This window comes from Misgurnus anguillicaudatus, chromosome 9, assembly GCF_027580225.2.
Source record: "Misgurnus anguillicaudatus chromosome 9, ASM2758022v2, whole genome shotgun sequence".
In the NCBI taxonomy this organism is placed as follows: Eukaryota; Metazoa; Chordata; class Actinopteri; order Cypriniformes; family Cobitidae; genus Misgurnus; species Misgurnus anguillicaudatus.
Window position 1 is genome coordinate 28,032,834 of NC_073345.2, and position 17,191 is coordinate 28,050,024.

At 38.1% G+C, this 17,191-nt stretch overlaps 4 protein-coding genes across 8 annotated transcripts in view; 2 read left to right on the forward strand and 2 right to left on the reverse strand.

Annotated features, from left to right (window-relative positions):
• The window catches only part of kiaa1328 (KIAA1328 ortholog), a 31,471-nt gene extending 31,319 nt beyond the window's left edge, over window positions 1-152 (reverse strand). For 2 of the 5 annotated variants that reach the window (XM_055180375.2, XM_055180374.2), the window contains exon 1: window positions 65-152. The gene's annotated coding sequence lies outside the window, so the exon portion shown is untranslated. The remainder of the gene's footprint in view (window positions 1-64) is intronic. The other 3 variants (XM_055180372.2, XM_055180370.2, XM_055180371.2) reach the window with 3 other exon arrangements.
• Window positions 135-3,542, forward strand: tpgs2 (tubulin polyglutamylase complex subunit 2). The gene is made up of 7 exons (XM_055180383.2): window positions 135-275; window positions 477-556; window positions 649-736; window positions 2,036-2,167; window positions 2,284-2,394; window positions 2,496-2,659; window positions 3,237-3,542. Exons 1-7 carry the CDS (start codon window positions 182-184, stop codon window positions 3,441-3,443), a joined length of 876 nt encoding a protein of 291 aa, XP_055036358.2. The 5' UTR covers window positions 135-181; the 3' UTR covers window positions 3,444-3,542.
• aqp7 (aquaporin 7) lies at window positions 2,757-8,340 on the reverse strand. The gene is made up of 6 exons (XM_055180381.2): window positions 8,087-8,340; window positions 5,987-6,113; window positions 5,762-5,899; window positions 5,549-5,667; window positions 5,159-5,376; window positions 2,757-3,913 (listed from the first exon to the last, which is right to left on the reverse strand). The coding sequence occupies exons 1-6, from the start codon at window positions 8,198-8,200 to the stop codon at window positions 3,721-3,723; spliced, it is 909 nt and encodes a 302-aa protein (XP_055036356.2). The 5' UTR covers window positions 8,201-8,340; the 3' UTR covers window positions 2,757-3,720.
• A 4,167-nt stretch (window positions 8,341-12,507) lies between these two features.
• Window positions 12,508-16,903, forward strand: LOC129423875 (retinol dehydrogenase 11). Its single transcript, XM_073871414.1, has 6 exons — window positions 12,508-12,949; window positions 13,532-13,771; window positions 13,904-13,993; window positions 14,074-14,262; window positions 14,925-15,034; window positions 16,270-16,903. Exons 1-6 carry the CDS (start codon window positions 12,787-12,789, stop codon window positions 16,447-16,449), a joined length of 972 nt encoding a protein of 323 aa, XP_073727515.1. The 5' UTR covers window positions 12,508-12,786; the 3' UTR covers window positions 16,450-16,903.
• The last annotated feature ends 288 nt before the right edge of the window (window positions 16,904-17,191 follow it).

Genomic DNA, 17,191 nt, shown 5'->3' on the forward strand with positions numbered 1-17,191 from the left:
TTTCTTGCTGGTACGTGCGATTGGTTAATCTTCGCAAGCTGTGACCCGCTATTGGTTAAATTACCCGTCTGTCATCTTCCCGGCCAATAGGAGCTGAGAGCTGCAATGTTTTGGTTCAGCGTACTTGGTAACCTCAGCATCCGTCGGGTCGGCGTGACTGCGTGCACAGTGTATCAAATGCATGGTTTTGTATGTCACGATGGAGGATGCAAGCGATGACAGGACGTTTAAAGGATTTGTGGAAAAACTCACCCTTGGTATTACCCGGGTTTTAGGTGAGTGCATACTGTTTAACGTAAATAATAATCCAAATTGTATGTTGTAGCTTGGTTTGCCATATGGGGCTGCGTTGATGTAAGCATTTCCGCCAGCCTACTTCAAAATGGGATGTGCCTGTTTCCCTTACATCTACATATGTATAAATGTCATTTGAATTATTCTTCTATTTATATATATATATATATCATTTTTAATAGAGAACATTCCGGGTGTGCAAGATGTACGATTTGCAGAGAAAGCACCAGCAGAAAAACGATACCTTCTCTCCTGGGAGCAGGTTTGAAGATATATAAACAACAGCATGTTTTCAGAGCAGACCTTTGATATGGGTTTGTTTACACCAAATGTGTTACATTGTGCGTTCTCCAGAAAAACAACTGTACTTTGCCTGAAGATCTGAGAGATTTCTATCTCACAACCGATGGGTTCACACTTACCTGGAACTCCAAGCTGGAAGGTGAGAAGACTGATGCAAGCACTTATCTCTTACCCCATTAAAGTTTTGATAACTTTATGTTTTTATGGCTTTTGGTGTCCTGATTTTAAGTAAGTTAAGTTTCAAGTTTATTTGTCATGTGTACAGATGTAAGGGACAATTTGCACATTAAAATGCTTGTTATGATGCTTAGGCATTCTACACTACAATACACAGAAAAAGACCAAATAAAATAAATATAAATAAAGAATATAAAATAACCCCTTAGTTGAGCTTTTAAAGTACCAATTAAATCAAATTTGAAATATTTTCCCTCTTAATATAAATATGTTGGTTGGAAGAATACTTGCATTTAGATGTAAGATTTAAGGATTTAAAACTCAGTCTCTCACTTCCGCCAATAGGGATCAACAATTTTAATGACATCATTCTGCACTTCAGCCTCTCATTAGAATCGAGAATGTGAAATAAACTAAACACTATTGGCTATTTTAAAATGGGAGGGGCCACTTAAATGCCCTGCCCTAACTTCCTGTTTCAGTGGAAGTTACATCAATGCATCCGAAAAAAAGCGAACCCAATGGATGATGTTGTACGAGTGGCGGCCAGTGACTTTTTTCGAAGGCGCATGATGCAAAGCTCGTCAAATAAATGTATTAAGCCCGTCACGTTTGTCAATATATGTGTTCGGCGCATCATGTGAACCTATGTGCATCACGCAACATGTCAAAAAACATGCTTGCTGCATACGCTTCGAATGGGTTTATAATTAAAAGAGATGCTCACGTTAGCCAAATACTCACTTAAAGGCGGGGTGCATGATCTCTGAAAGCCAACGTTGACATTTGAAATCACCTGAAAAAAACACGCCCCTACCCCAATAGAATCTGGACCTTCTTTTGATAGACCCACACATATGCAACCCAGGCAACGATGTCGGTTTGTAGACATACTAAACTAGACATACCCCTTACTGATGATTGGCTAGAAGTGTGTTTTGGTACTCTGCTCAACTCCCTTTCCCAAAGTGTTTTCAAAAATCATCCACCCCGCCTTTAATCTATAATCAGAGTTTAATGTTAAGTTAATGTCTTGTGAGTATTTTGTGAACGTGAGCGTCTCTTTTATCATAAACTCTTTCGACGCACGTGCAGCAGGCACTTATTTTGACAAGACGGATGATGCACATGGTTTAAATGACACAACACATATTTTGAAATGACGAGCAACACACAAGACACTCTGAACACATATTTTGAATATGCGCCCCTCGGAAGAGTACTATATGCTTTTGCAAACTATATGCTTTGTATCTTACAGATAAAGTTGTCTCTGTGGGTTGCATGGTAATTAACAGTATTGCTCAGCTACGCCCTCTGCTGCAGTCAAATGTGTATTCCCTCCCCAATGCACCTACTTTAGCTGACCTTGACTTTGATGATGATATAGAAGGTGAGATTTTTTTTATTTAGGTTGTGGAGTACTTTAGTGGCACAGCTTATGGTTCAGTAACAATTGCATGAATATGTCAATTAAAGACGACACTGAAAGTGAATTTCTCTTTTTAGAATCCAATGCTCCAGATCCACCTCATTTTGATTCTCGCAGTCGAATATTTGAGCTGGACCCGTGCAATGGTAATGGCAAAGCCTGCTTGGTTTACAAGGGCTGCACTCCAGGTATAGATTTTATATATATATAATCCATAAAACAGTATATTGTATAAAATGGTATCAAAAATATATAATGTAACCTGTGCCTGCTGGCTGGTACTGTTCAGGTGTAACGGCCCAGCAGTGTGAGGTATGGTTTTTGGACCGATCACTTTTCTGGCATTATCTCACCCCCTCGTTCACTGCTTACTACCGGCTTATGATCACTCATCTGGGGCTTCCTGAATGGCAGTATAATTTCACACCATATGGCCGTAGTCCACAAGCTAAGGTGAGAGTCCATTAAATCAGCAAGGGTTTTCTTGGAGTTATGTTGAAAAAAGTTTGGGGTTTGGTGTCAACATTTATATTTGCAGTCAGATACAATATACAGTGAAACTCTGATTTATTTTACATTCAGTCAAAACAGATACAAATAATCGCAAAAATGTAAAATGTTGTATTTGCAAAATATGGCTTTTTAATATATAAGAAAATAACACAAGCAATATGCAACATCCTCTTTTTATGACCTAAAGTGAACATGAATTGAGTTACTGTCCTCATATACATTTCTTTTCTTATTGTTTATGACCTATACATGTTACTGATGATATCACCAAGCTTACTTATTATTCAATTCTTATTCCATTACGGTAAAAAACACCCACTTCCTACAATCCACTTAATTCCCAATGGATCAATTTGAGTCCCCATTTCTTTCTCCGCGGTGCTTTAAGTGACCTGTTAAAACACATTTAATTGCCTGCATCTAATAATAACAGCATTTGATTTTACTCTACAAGTGAATAAAATACATACCAAACTAGATGTCATTGAACAATGACTCTGCTGATCTTTTTATACAGCAGTGGGCCGCCCTCTACCAACCCCTTACGTTCCACGTAGACGCCCATCCAGATGCAACCAATGATTCTGTACTGAACAAACTGGACCCGGCCAAGGCGTTCAATGGCAAAACCAAACCACCCACCCCCAAAAAGAAACAAGCACAGGTTTCAGCCACAACTAAAGGCCAGGGGGTCTCGGGAAGACACGGAGTGAATAAGCGATGACTTCATCACACTGCCAAAAGCCTATGAGATATGCATACGAACATGTTGACTGAAGTGTTGTACGCTTGATATTTATTAAAAAAAATCAGACTTTTGGCAGTCCGGAGTCCTGGTTTTTCAATAGCTTATTCCTTTATAGCTCCATAAAAACATGCACCCCAGATTTACATTCACTGAGAAACTTGGCCTCGCCAAATATCTGTTTCTCATGATATGCCTGGAAACCTTCATTTTAATGGTCCCAATACTGAACTTATCCAGTCTCAGAGTGAAATTCTCATATACATATCTCTGTACTCCCGTTGTTGTATTTTTCCAGAGGAACACATGCAGGATCATCTGTAGACAACGCCTCTGTGCTACTGTGATCGGGGTGGTGTAGCTCTACAAATGCTGTGTAGATTAAAGCCCCGAGCACTCCTCCGAATAAAGGTGCCACCACAGGTACCCACCACCAGCCATTGCCTGCCCTGGAGAGAAATAATGTAATTTACTGTTGATTTATGGATATACTGTAAATAATTCTAGTTGTTTTTTTCCATTAATGCCAATTATGTTGTCTCAAATGATACAGGTGTAAAATAAGATGAATAACTTGAATTGTATGTAATTTACAGCTGCTTTATTCATCAGTTAGACTTCAGTGTATGATGTAACTACACATTTTATATTAAACTACACCATGCAGCCATACTTAAAGGAATAGTTCACTTAAGAATGAAAATAATGTCATTGGTGACTCGCCCTCGTGTCTTTCCAGGCTCGTGGGACCTCCGTTCATCTTCGGGACACAGTTTGAGATGTTTTAGGTTTGGTCCGGGAGCTTGTTGGCCCTTCATTGAAAATCTACTTATTGTATACTGTCCATGTCCAGAAGGGTGATAGGGATATCATCAAGTAGTCCATGTCAATGTGTTGAAGCATCGAAAATACATTTTGGTACAAGAGATACCTAAAATTCTGACTTTGTTCAGCATTGTCTTCTCTTCTGCGTCTGTTGTGGGGCGCATGCGCGAGAGTAGAGTCACGTGGCTGCAGTGTCGCAGATGACGTGTTATCCTCCTCGGACATGTTTGCGAAGTTTTTTTTTTAACTTACAGCGTGCGTCTCCCTCAGACTGTAAACGAAGCCCTGGCGCACAAAAAAAACTGCTGGGGCGCACCTTATAGCACGTCAGCCGCGTCACTGCAGTCGCGTGGCTTTGGTCTCGCGCGTGCCCTTCGCGGCGGATGCGGAAGAGAAGACAATGCTTGTTATTTTTAGACCAAAATGTATTTTCGATGCTTCAACACATTCTAACTGACCCACTGATGTTACATGGACTACTTTGATGATGTTTTTGTTGCCTTTCTGGACATGGACAGTGTGCCGTACATGGATTTTCAGTGGGGTGTCAACAAGCTCTCGGACAGATATGAAACATCTTGGACTGTGTTGCGAGGATGAGCGGAGGTCTTGTGAGTTTGGAACGACAAGAGGGTGGGTTATTTATGACATTATTTTCATGTTTGGGTGATCCCTTTAAGTTTAGATATTACTATCTGACACTCATTTAAACTAGAATGCGATACGTCCTGTTTTTTACTTGTTGATTTTAAGTCTTCCATGACAAGAAGCAAGTGTTAGGACTATTATTGGCAAACTAAAAAAGCAGGTGATAATCCAAATACACATTTATCTAAAAACGTTTATATAACTTAATGTTGACTATTTACCTGAAAACCTCAAGGCCCCAACCTGCCATCAGTGTAAAGACTCTTGGTCCCAGGTCTCGTGTGGGATTGATGGCATAGCCACTGTTGCTCCCCAGCGAGATCCCAATGAGAAGCACCAGAAGACCCACACCAACAGGTTCCCCTCCCGGTATCACCGGCTTGTTTTTCAGGTCAGCCAGAGCCATTAGACATAGCAACAGCATGGCAGTTCCCAGAACCTTTTTTAAACAAAGTATACATGTAAGATTAAAAATATATTCTACTTTTCTATATTCATCATTTTATGTTATTTTCGGTAATATAAAAAATAAAACTCCTCTCAATGGTTATTATCAAAATAATATTTTAGCAATTTTTTAGGCTCATAATAATACATCCATATTGAATTACCTGGTCAAGGAATCCGGTGTAGATTGAGAGGTAAGGAGCCGGATATGTTGCAAAAATTCCAGCTGTTGCTTTGGGACCAGACACAGTGAAATTGCCACCACAGTAATGATAAATAGCATCTATGAAGCAAAGTATTGATGTGAACAAAGAAAATTTTTTTACATACCCAGGCAAAATCAATACTTCGAAGTTTTGAAATGAGTATATGCCCACCATTGTAAATGACAAACACGGTCCCCGCAGCCAAGAAGGAACCCAGAAACTGAGCGAAAACATAGAGGGGAAGCATCTTCCAGCGCAAACGGCCAAACACAGACATCGTGAAAGAAACGGCTGCGTTCATATGAGCACCTGTGTGAAAGAATAAAACATGTTATTTTTGTCGAATCTTGCAATATAGCAAAAGTCATCTTGGTCAAAATGTGGGAGCTGTCTTACCTGACACCTTTCCACCAACGTGCATGCCCATAGCCACACCTAGTGCAAAGCCTATGTTTATGCTGAGATACTCTCCGAATATACCATCTCCCGTGACCACTTGTGCTACAGACCCAAGACCAAATACCTGAAATTTAAGATGAATCAAAAGCAGTTTTCAGCAATAAATAATGATGCGTTATTTTCAATCCAGCAACAGGTCAAGGGCCAAACCTATAAGGTTGTAATTTAGCCTATGCTGGGTTGTTTTAAAATGCTGATTGTTGGGTCAAATATAAACATTTTCTGGGTTCATTTATCCCAACGGCTGGGTTGTCCCTTTTTGACTCAACACTGGGTTAAAGTAACCCAGGGTTTTTGCCAAAAAGGAAAGTCAGAGCCAGTGTTTAAGTGCACTTTAAAGGGACACTCCACTTTTAAGAAAAAAAATATGCTCATTTTCCAGCTCCCCTAGAAGAACATTTGACTTTTACAGTTTTGGAGTCCATTCAGCTGATCTCCGGGTCTGGCGCTGGCACTTTTGGCATGGCTTGGCATGATACATTGAATCCGATTAGACCATTAGCATTGCGCTAAAAAATAACCAAAGAGTTTGGATATTTGTCCTATTTAAAACTTGACTCTTCTGTGGTTGCATCGTGTGCTGAGACCGACAGAAAGTTAAAAGTTGTGATTTTCTAGGCAGATATGGCTATGAACTATACTCTCATTCTGGCGTAATAATCAAGGACTTTGCTGCTGTAACATCCCAGCAAACATTTGGACATCCGATTACCATTGAAAATACGTCCCTCCGTCATGTCCCATCATGGTTAAAAATGGTTCCAAAATGAAAACGACGTCTTTTCTGCATGGCCCGTGCATGTCTAAAAATGTCCTCTTCTGGACGTTAATACATAAAACCCGTACATAAAATTTTAAATACACGCAACCTCAGACAAATATAGACATATACAAATGTATACAAGCGTATTTAAATGCATTTTAGGACATGTTGTGCATTTGTGCCGTCCAGCCGCCACTAATTTTGGACGGGGAGACGACGTTGATTTCGGACCAATAGTACAACATTTGTTCAGTCCTGCGGCGACCCCTTTTGCCCAGGGAGACGACGTTGCCGTCCGACCTATGTTTGTTGGGATGGTTGCAGGAGGCACAATGATATTACGTAGTGCCTGAAAATATAGTCCCCTTAGTAGAAAATCGCAACTTTTAATTTTCTGTCGGTCTTGGTGCATGGTGTGGCTGCGGAAGGGTCAAGCTTTAAATTGGAAAAAAAAATTTGCGCAATGCTGGTGGTCTAGTCAGATTCAATGGGTTGTGCTGAGCTGTGCTGGAAGTGGTACCGCCGGACCCGGAGATCGGCCGAATGGACCCCAAAACGGCAAAAATCAAATATTTAACTCTAGAGGAGCTGGAAAATTTGCATATTTTCAAAAGAAGTGGAGTGTGCCTTTAGTTGTTTTAACTCATGGTTGTGTAAAATATGTAAAAACCAACCACTAAATTATCCTGTGCTGGGTTGTTTCACCCGTTTGTGGATATTTGAAACAACCCAGCATTTTCGAGTGTATTATTTCTGAGTAAACACTAAAATATGCTGGGTCATTTTCAACCCAGCGTTGGGCCAAAAAGGGACACAAACATAGGGTTAAATTTAACCATTAAAATGTTTGTGTTTTACCCAACGCTTTGTTGAAGCCAGCATATGTTAGAGTGAAACAGGTTAAAAAATGTAAGGTGGGCTTGATTTATCTACAATTTTTATTTTATTTTGGTATCCCCAATATCATATGACAATAACGTGATACTAGCCAATGTTTCTAAAAATAGGATTTAGATAGCACATGGTCTGACTCAAACGTTATTTCTGCTGACCACTCGTGTGTGCATGCGTGCGTGTATAATGCTTCATTTGTTGAATAAGTTAATTTGGTGAACAAACCGATTCCAGAATTCAAGCAAAACTCAACAGTTCTATTGAACTGCTTGGCAAACTTGGTATGATCACTTAATGACAATTGTTCAATTGTAAAAAATGCAGATGATTCAAAAGTCATGATTCAAATTTTAATGAACGAGAATTAAAGACCCCCTTACCATCATGCTGTACGTGCAGAGGGTCTCTGCCAGGAACACACGAATACATTCAGTCTTGATCTTCAGCATAGACACAATAGTCTGTGGCACATGGCCTCGAATACCGTCCTTCATTTTCTCCCTCTCTGTTTCTTTATTTGAACTTCTCTGTTTTCAAGGTTGTTCAGACTCTTTGAATGGATCTCCTAAACCTTTGTTGGATTGTACTTCCTGCAGTGTGGTCAGCTAAGCAGTGTCTTTTTATGCAAACCCCTGGCTCCTCCCCTCTCTTAACACGTGTGTGTACCCTTTAGTAACCTATTGGGGTGCGTGAAGGGGAACAGGAAATGAGCTAAAGCCTTGTGATATGGGAGTTTACAAAACAGACATGCATATTTTTGTTGGGAAGCATTATGTGCTATAAAAAATACTTGATGGATTTATAACATGTTTCACTTTATTCTATTAAATCTATTTAGTTTAAATTTGTTTTCTGTATTTTTTTTAACTATAAATGCATGTTTGTGTATTGTAAAATGGCAGGCGTGCAACTGTCCGTACAAAGTAGCAGCTTAAAAAATTCAGAGATTCTTTGGCATTATTTTATGGCTGATTGACAGTTGTTTTCTCAAATACTGAAAAAAATAGCTATTTTAATGTAATGGGTAGGCTGGTACACTTTTTGGACGTTTCTCAAACGGAAGGCTTCATCATCCCGAGGTCGCATATGCAGACTGTATGCATCATTATTAAGCCTGGTTTATTTCACTTAACTAATTATTCGTAATAAGAATAAAATATAATAAATAAATAATGTATATTCCGAAATAAGATGACGTGCGGCCTGCAAATGCGACCTCTGTAGGATGCATCCTTCCATTTGAGAAACGGCCTCTATGTCAGGTGGTACAACCAATGTAAAACTAGAAAAAATGCTATTTTATCATACACATTTTAATTGTATATTTATGAATTTGATATCACAGATAAAAGTTTATACCAGAATCCAAGTCTGTTGAATGTAAATTATTTGCAGAGGTCAGGTGGTGCAACCAAAAAGTCAAGGGGTGCAACCGCTAAGAAATAAAAAAACATTAAGCTAAATCATTTTAATAGGCTAATGTTCTACATTTACAGTTCTCAAATGTGATCAAATCAATAACAAGGACGTTGTTTAATGACACTCTGAAACAGCGTGGAATTATGGGATTTGTAGTCTTTAACTCAACCGCTGATGGCCATCAATCAGACGCGAACGAGAAATCACATTGACGGATAAGGTAATCAAGTCTTATAAATGTTGTGTTTGATGACACCATTTATTTCATTATGTAAGTTTATATGTGATGTTCAAAACGAAATTGTTAGTCAAGATGTTACAGTATTAGTCCAAATTCGATGGTTAACACAGCACAGAATTAAGTTTTCAACTTACAATCTACAATGATTTTTCACATAATGTATTGACAGTACAAATCTTATTGTGAAGTGTCTTAAAATTACCATTTATATTGCTGTACAATACCTATTGATGTGCATATCGTCCGCGGGAAGACGCGCTGATTACAATCTACACACTAATGTTGTGATCAATATAATAGCATACGTTTTTTTAAAGGGTTACGCATCAAAACAACTCACCCATCGCGTAAAACACAAGCAGGATCAGAGTCTCTGTCTAGTTAAATGTTGTCGCAAAGCTCTCTTTATCCAGATAATGCAACACCAAATTGATCCTCAATCTTTCTCTCATTTTGTTCCAAACTCTTCTTGGGTCGTTTGGTTGGCCCGTACGCTTACGGGAGCGGTCTTTGCTGACACAAAAGCAGGACACGGTAAAGAGTTATCCATAAGTCCATAAGCAAGCGCGTAGCCCGACAGGGGTCTAACGCATAGTTCCGCATTTGTCCACGACACTGGCTGCATCCGATACTCAAGGCAGTGACTTGTTGCCTCGCTGCCTCATGAGGAAATGACTTCGGAGGCCTGAAGGCAGCTCAGAGAAAGGCTTTCAGACGCACTTCAAAGGCAGCGTGTTTGAAATATAAACAGAGAGCTTTGTGATAACTAATCACATATTTGAAAACTACAATACTAATTTCTCACTAGAAATGCAATTAAAAGGTGTAAAAAGTGAAAATATACCTTTATTTACACTAAATTTGTGCTCCAGTCGCTTCGTTGGCCGCCATTTTATTTTTTCGAACTCGACCACTTTTACGTCAGTAAAGGCGGTGACAAAGGGTCACATGGATAGTAACGTCATTGACATGGAACTGCACTGCCCCGTGTCAATGTTTTGAATGGAAATTTTTTCACGATTTACAAGTAGTTGAAAACATTATAGATATTGATAGTATTCAGCTGGACAAAACATATAACACTGGCCTAGTGGTTTTTGGACATTTTAGGGCAAATATCTTACAAATTGCACCTTTAAATTTAAATTAAATTGAACTTTAATGTTCTCTTTTATTTATTGATGCTTTGCTTTAACTATATTATGCTGATAAGCTTGAACTGACATTCAAATGGGACACTTATTTTACAAATTTACTTTACATAGAGAATTTGACAGTAACAAATTATCAGACTCCTCCCAAATTTGCATGTAGATCTTCATTAAACCATACAATTTTCCTGTTACTGCAAAAATATGTTTTCTATGAAAAAAAAAGGATTTTTAAACACTAAAAAACTTTTGTTAGTTATTCTATGTACTCTCAGACTCGAGTGTTATTAATACACTGCATGCCAAAGGTTTTGTGGTGTCATAAAGATTGTTTATCTCTCAGAGTTCATTCATGGGATCAAGTTTGACAAATTCAGTACTGGTTAAAGATACAAGGAAGACCAAAGTACAATCCAAAAATATTCAATATATAGATAAGGGGGGACATTTTTGTCTTTGCTTGTGTTAAAGTGTAAACACCACGTATACATTTGTGTGTGCGCGCCCATTAAAATTATTATGTGAAATCTTAATCCCTTAATGGCAAAAACTCTTTTTAATAACACACTGAAAGATTATTTATGGTTAAACACACTGGGGTGGTTTTCCAGAAAGGGGTTAGATAGTCCTAGACTAAAATAAATGTAAGAGCTGTCCAAACTTAAAACAACTTGCACTGACATATCTTAAAATAGATCAGTGCCCTTTGTTTTGCCTCAACATGCACCCGAGCAATGTTTAAGTGAGGCATGTTTGTTAAACTAAGGCCTAGTCCAGGTTTAAGCAAATCCCTTTTTGGGAAACAATCCCAATAGATGCATATGTGTACTAAAATTTTTTTTAAATTATTTAAAGAATAAAATAGGACAAATGTTGTCCACTGTGCCAAAGGTTTTCAACTCTAAACAATGCTATTTCAATACACCCTTGGGTCAAAAAGGACAAACCCAGCCGTTGGGTTAATTCAACTCACCAAATGTTTAGATTTGACCTATGGGACATCACCTATAATTTAAGAGTGTAAATACAATCCAAATAACTTTTTAATTTTGTGCTAATTGTCCACATGATGCTGACCACATAATGATATCATTGTTATTCATTTCTGTAAATGAGTGGGATAATATGGGCTGTTATTTAGGCAAGTATGACCTTTCCATCTATCAGTGCTTGTAAGGACTCGTTCTGCATCTGGTGTGCTGAGATAATGATTCTCCGCTTGCCTCGACCACTTTAAGGCATTAACAAACAAGACACACAAACACTCAAGAGTATATTATGTGGGCCACAGGAACTTTCGTAGTTAGGATAATGATATCAGCGCAATATGATATCTTGTTTTGTGCACTTCATGAGGTCGTAAAGTCTGGCAGAACAAAAAATTGATTCCAGGGGAAAATAATATTTTCTCACAGCTTCCTGTGAACAATCAGAGGATCTTTGTTCATTTGACCTGTAGTATGGCCACAGGTTAGTTACTGGAGTTGCAAATACGATGAAAGATTTGTTTTGGTCAAAAGTATGCTGAGCTAAACAGAAAAGGAAATCTGATGAGCCTAACACATTTTCTTGTGACTGTATGAGTTGATGAAAGTTCCCAGTTTTCCCTCATCTTAAAAAAGTAAAGCAATGAAAAGCAAATGTCTGTAGGACAATGAAAATATTTCAAATAGCAGAATATTTTTTATATTAATATTTTTAAATATAAATGTGTATTTATAGTTCTTTTTTAATTGCTCAAACTTGGCTGGAAACGCTATTTATTAAATACACCCTCTATGTGCCTCTCATGTGACATAAATGCTATGCGTTCTGAAAAAGCAATGCAGAAATAGGTAGTTTTGCTATTCTAGATTAACTGGTTCACCGTGGTGCTAGCATGGGTACCCCAGGGTAATGGATTTGCATCTCATGTTACACATGCACATACTGATAAAATATTATATCTTTGAATAAGAGTACAGCATATCTCAAATAACGTCTGGTTATCTTGTGTTTCTTATGATCTGACCTATAGAGCTAAACTCCAAGTTAGATATAACTGCAATGTTTATGATTTGTTCAAGGTTAGTCTGTCTGTCTTGTCTGTTCAAGGTAAGCTGCATTCAGACGTTAAGACCCAGCGGAGGCTGGGAATCGCTTGAATAACTCGTAATGCATTGAAGACTTTTAGCCCTGTGCGCGCGACCAGTGTACATTCGTACCCATTGTCTCCAAGGATATGCGATCGGCTTTCATCTAAATATTCGGAGCCTAAACGACTTGGTAAATGTCGTGGGAGTGGAGTGACATATATTCCCATCCCTTATGGATGATTTCAACGGTGATATTGTCCGTCGTAGTGCGCGCGCAACGGAGAGGTTCGTGGGACCCGCGCGCTTGTCCGGTAAAGTTAAATGGGAAGACTGCTATCGTCACTGGTGCCAATACAGGTGAAAATACTTTTGACTAATATAAGTATCATTTATTGGGTTTATTTATTAGTTCCAATGCATGTGAGAATACTTTATAAGTATTATTTATTCGGTTTATTTATTAGTAAGCATGCACAAGTTTGCATAAAAGAAGTGCGCAAAACATGAATGATATACTATTTTCAAGAAGAATTACTGTATAAAATATGTCAAATCATGCGAGAGATCACACATAAGAAATGATTAATACTTACATTTAGACTACTTTTACATTTCAAGTTTGCGCATTTACGCATTTGTCGGTCGCTTTAACCCAGTCCATTAGAATAATAAAGTAGGCTATATTTTATCAGTATTTGTGTTCCCTGTGATCGAACCCATTTACTATGTCGAGCATTTACTGTATCTATAGCCTGACTACTGGGTGAATGTTGCGTCACCGTATCAATATTCATAAGCTGATAACATTGTTTCTCTAATCTCTGTTGTCATATGAAATATCTGAATTCATATGAAATGAAGTTATGCTATTAATGACTGACTTTGATTCCGTTGATACTATTAGCACAAATATTTTTTTTGTTGCATATTAACTATCAGGAATTGGGAAGTTCATTGCCCTGGACTTTGCCCGACGTGGGGCGCGGGTGATCTTGGCATGCCGAAGCGAAGCTCGCGGGTCAGCAGCTTTGCAGGAAATCATTAAAAGTAGTGGTAACCAGAACGTCCATCTGCGTCTGGTTGACACATCATCACTTGAATCTGTACGGAAGTTTGCTGCTCAGATCTTGGAGGAAGAGAAGGAATTGCACATCCTGGTCAATAATGCCGGAGCTTCAGGTGGAAATTCAATCTTAATCTCTCTCATTTTGGTATACCCCCCTACAAAAAAATAAATCTGCCTAAACTGGTTTATTTGGTCTGTTAGGTTTAAGATTCAGCAATTTAATTTTCGTTTCCATGCTCCTACAGGCCTTCCGAAAGAAATCACAGCTGAAGGGTTGGACATCACATTTGCAACCAACCACATTGGGCCATTCCTACTTACCCATTTGCTTTTAGGTCAGACAATAATGCCTTTGTCGATGTACCGCATACCAAGAACTTGCAAGGAATCATCTGATCTTCTCATTATCCCGCAGACCCACTGAAAAAATCAGCCCCTGCTCGCATTGTAAATATTGCTTCTGTGAATCACTGGAGAGGTGAAGTGGACTTCTCTCATTTCCGTGGGGAGAACTTAACTTATGTGATGGATAGTGCGTATAATCACACCAAGCTACACAATGTCATTTGGACGAATGAGTTGGCACGCAGGCTTCAGGGCACAGGTACACATCCAAACCACTTTTTATTCTGGTGTTGTCTTTAGAAAAGAAACAGTGAATCCAAATTCATACAGAAGAAATCAATCTTAAATGATGTGTTCCTGATCATTTGTGTAGACATCAAGGATAATAAATGGACGTTTATGTAACCAAGAAAAAAAGTTTTTATTAATATCTGTGGTAGGCTGGGATTTTCATCTGGATAGATAAAAATAAAGAGAGAGAGAGAAAGTAAAAGCTCCTAAATTCGTAACAGCCCAAAGATAGAAATTAAAGGGATAGTTCACGCAAAAAAAAGTCACCATTTAAAAACCCTTATGTTGTTTCTGTGAGTTTCTTTCTTCTGTTGAACACAAAAGAAGATATTTTGATAAATGATGGTAAGCACATATGTTACCGTACCCAATGTCTTCCATAGTAGGATAAACCAATATATGAAAGTCAATGGGTACCACCAACTGTGTGATATTATTCAAAATATCTTTGTTTGTGTTTAATAAAGAAACTTATACAGGTTCAAAGCAACATGAGGGTGAGTAAATGTTTTTTTGGGTAAACTATCCCTCTTAAATTTTATCGTTTGATAGGCACCAAGGACTTTATCCAATTGCTTGTTGTTTTGTCTTTGAAACGATTGATGCTTGTGTGTTTCCTACATGTTTCAGGTGTCACAGCAAACTCTTTGCATCCTGGTGTAGTTATGACAGAAGTTATGAGGCACTATAACTTTATTATCCGATTCCTCTTCAACCTGGTTGGATTTTTCTTCTTTAAAGTAAGTCACAAAAACACCCAGTGTTCAATCCAGTGTCGCTCAAAGGATTAGTCAATTTTCTTTAAAAAAAAATCCAGATAATTTACTCACCACCATGTCATCCAAAATGTTGATGTCTTTCTTTGTTCAGTCGAGAAGAAATTATGTTTTTTGAGGAAAACATTCCAGGATTTTTCTCATTTTAATGGACTTTAATGGACCCCAACACTAACAGTGGAGGAAGGAACACTGCAGTTTAAAATTGCAGTTTCAAAGGACTCTAAAGGATCTCAAACGAGGCATAAGGGTCTTATAGTGAAACGATTATCATTTTTGGCAAGAAAAATAAAAATATGCACTTTTAAACCACAACTTCTCGTCTTCCTCCGGTCCTGTGATGAGACGTCATCAAAATTGCATCATCACGTCAAGAGGTCACGGATGACGTATGCAAAACTACGCCCCAGTGTGGAGAAAGAGGACCGTTACAACGTTGTTGTATGTGGAATGATACTAATTAATGTCTTTGTGTCAGTTTATTGTTTAAAATGGTGTGCAAATGTGCGTTTCATATATGTAACACGTGACCTTTCCACGGCTTTACGCAATTACGTGAGGTCGCGCTGGTGCATCACAGGAATGGAGATAGATGAGAATTTGTGGTTTAAAAGTGCATATTTTTTTATTTTTCTTGCCAAAAATGACAATCGTTTCGCTAGATATGACCCTCATGCCTCATTTGGGATCATTTAGAGTCCTTTGAAACTGCAATTCCAAACTGCATTAAAACTGCTAAGTGTTGGGGTCCATCAAAATGAGAAAAATCCTCAACAAAGAAAGACATCAACATTTTTGATGACATGGTGGTGAGTAATTTATCTGGATTTTTTTAAATAAATGGACTCATCCTTTAACACACACACTGAACTTCTCAGAAACTTGGCTGCAAAGAGCACTGGTTTTACTGGAAGTGGGTGCAAAACACACTTCCATGTGGTGTCACTTTTCTGCATAACTGCAGTTGAAACAAAGCCAAAACATTCCTTGACATAAAAGCTTAAGTGTGGTTCTTTAAAATGACTCCTTGATTATTACAAGAACTGAAACAGAAAGGGAATGCAAGAGAGAACAAGCAGAGGTTCAAAATCTGGTTTACATCTAAGCGTGGCGAAGGGGTTGAATGTTTTGTTGACCTTGACTTTTTCCTACTATATCACTGTAGAACTTTCTCGGTTACATGTTTATCTCATTTACAGAGCTCTGAAGAGGGAGCAGTCTGCCCAGTATACTGTGCTGTGTCAGAAGAAGCAGAAGGAATAACTGGGAAGTATTTTAATAGTGACTGTTCCATAACTTTACCTGCTCCTCCTGCCAGAGATCCGGCTGTTGGAGTGAAAGAATATGAGATCTGTGAGAGACTGACATCTACATGTTAATTCCATCAGACATAAAAGAGACAATTCCTGTTTATCCAACTTCTTACTTTTTACAGTGCAAGCTGTCACTAAGGCAATACCCTTTTTTTTAAAGGTCCTAATACATACCTTTGAGGTACTAATATACAATCTTTGGTACCAATATGTACCAAAGAGTTACTACAATAATCTCTTTTGGGGCGGTTTCCCAGACAGGGCTTATCAGTCCCAGACTAAAATGCATGTTTGAGCTGCCTTAATTTCAAAACACCTTGTACTGACATGTCTTTGTTTTGTCTCAAGACACCTGCATTGTTTATTGTAAGGTTTGCTTGTAAAAATGACTTACAGTACAGTACTGTGTAAAAGTCTTGGGCCATCACCGCCGGACTTGTTGTTTTAGAAGTTTTAATTTGCATTCATATTTACTTTTCAATTTATTTTATTAAGATACAAACAGAAAATACAGGAAATATGTAAAAAAAAAAAATGTCTTCTTTAGGCATCGTCTGTGTTTAGTGTGACCTGGAGTGTTTTTTTAGCATAATGAAGTAAAAATAATAATTTCTTTAAAATTATAAATTAGGATTTAATTTTATTTAGGTTTAAAGGATTAGTCAATTTTTTAAAAAAATCCAGATGGTTTGCTTACCACCATGTCGTTCAGACTGTTGATGTCTTTCTTTGTTCAGTTAGGAGGAGGTTGTGTTTTTTGAGGAGAGCATTCCAGGATTTTTCTCATTTTGATGCACTTTAATGGACC

Bases quoted from the DNA above. Each gene is read 5' to 3' on its own strand.
- tpgs2 (XM_055180383.2), top strand. From the start codon at position 182: ATGGTTTTGTATGTCACGATGGAGGATGCAAGCGATGACAGGACGTTT. The intron at 557-648 runs GTTTGAAGATAT...TGCGTTCTCCAG, and splicing joins ACCTTCTCTCCTGGGAGCAG to AAAAACAACTGTACTTTGCC. The intron at 2,660-3,236 runs GTGAGAGTCCAT...CTTTTTATACAG, and splicing joins GCCGTAGTCCACAAGCTAAG to CAGTGGGCCGCCCTCTACCA.
- LOC129423875 (XM_073871414.1), top strand. From the start codon at position 12,787: ATGTCGTGGGAGTGGAGTGACATATATTCCCATCCCTTATGGATGATT. The intron at 12,950-13,531 runs GTGAAAATACTT...ATTAACTATCAG, and splicing joins CGTCACTGGTGCCAATACAG to GAATTGGGAAGTTCATTGCC. The intron at 14,263-14,924 runs GTACACATCCAA...TACATGTTTCAG, and splicing joins ACGCAGGCTTCAGGGCACAG to GTGTCACAGCAAACTCTTTG.
- aqp7 (XM_055180381.2), bottom strand. From the start codon at position 8,200: ATGAAGGACGGTATTCGAGGCCATGTGCCACAGACTATTGTGTCTATG. The intron at 6,114-8,086 runs GTAAGGGGGTCT...CTTAAATTTCAG, and splicing joins TCTGCACGTACAGCATGATG to GTATTTGGTCTTGGGTCTGT. The intron at 5,377-5,548 runs GTAATTCAATAT...TGTTTAAAAAAG, and splicing joins ACACCGGATTCCTTGACCAG to GTTCTGGGAACTGCCATGCT.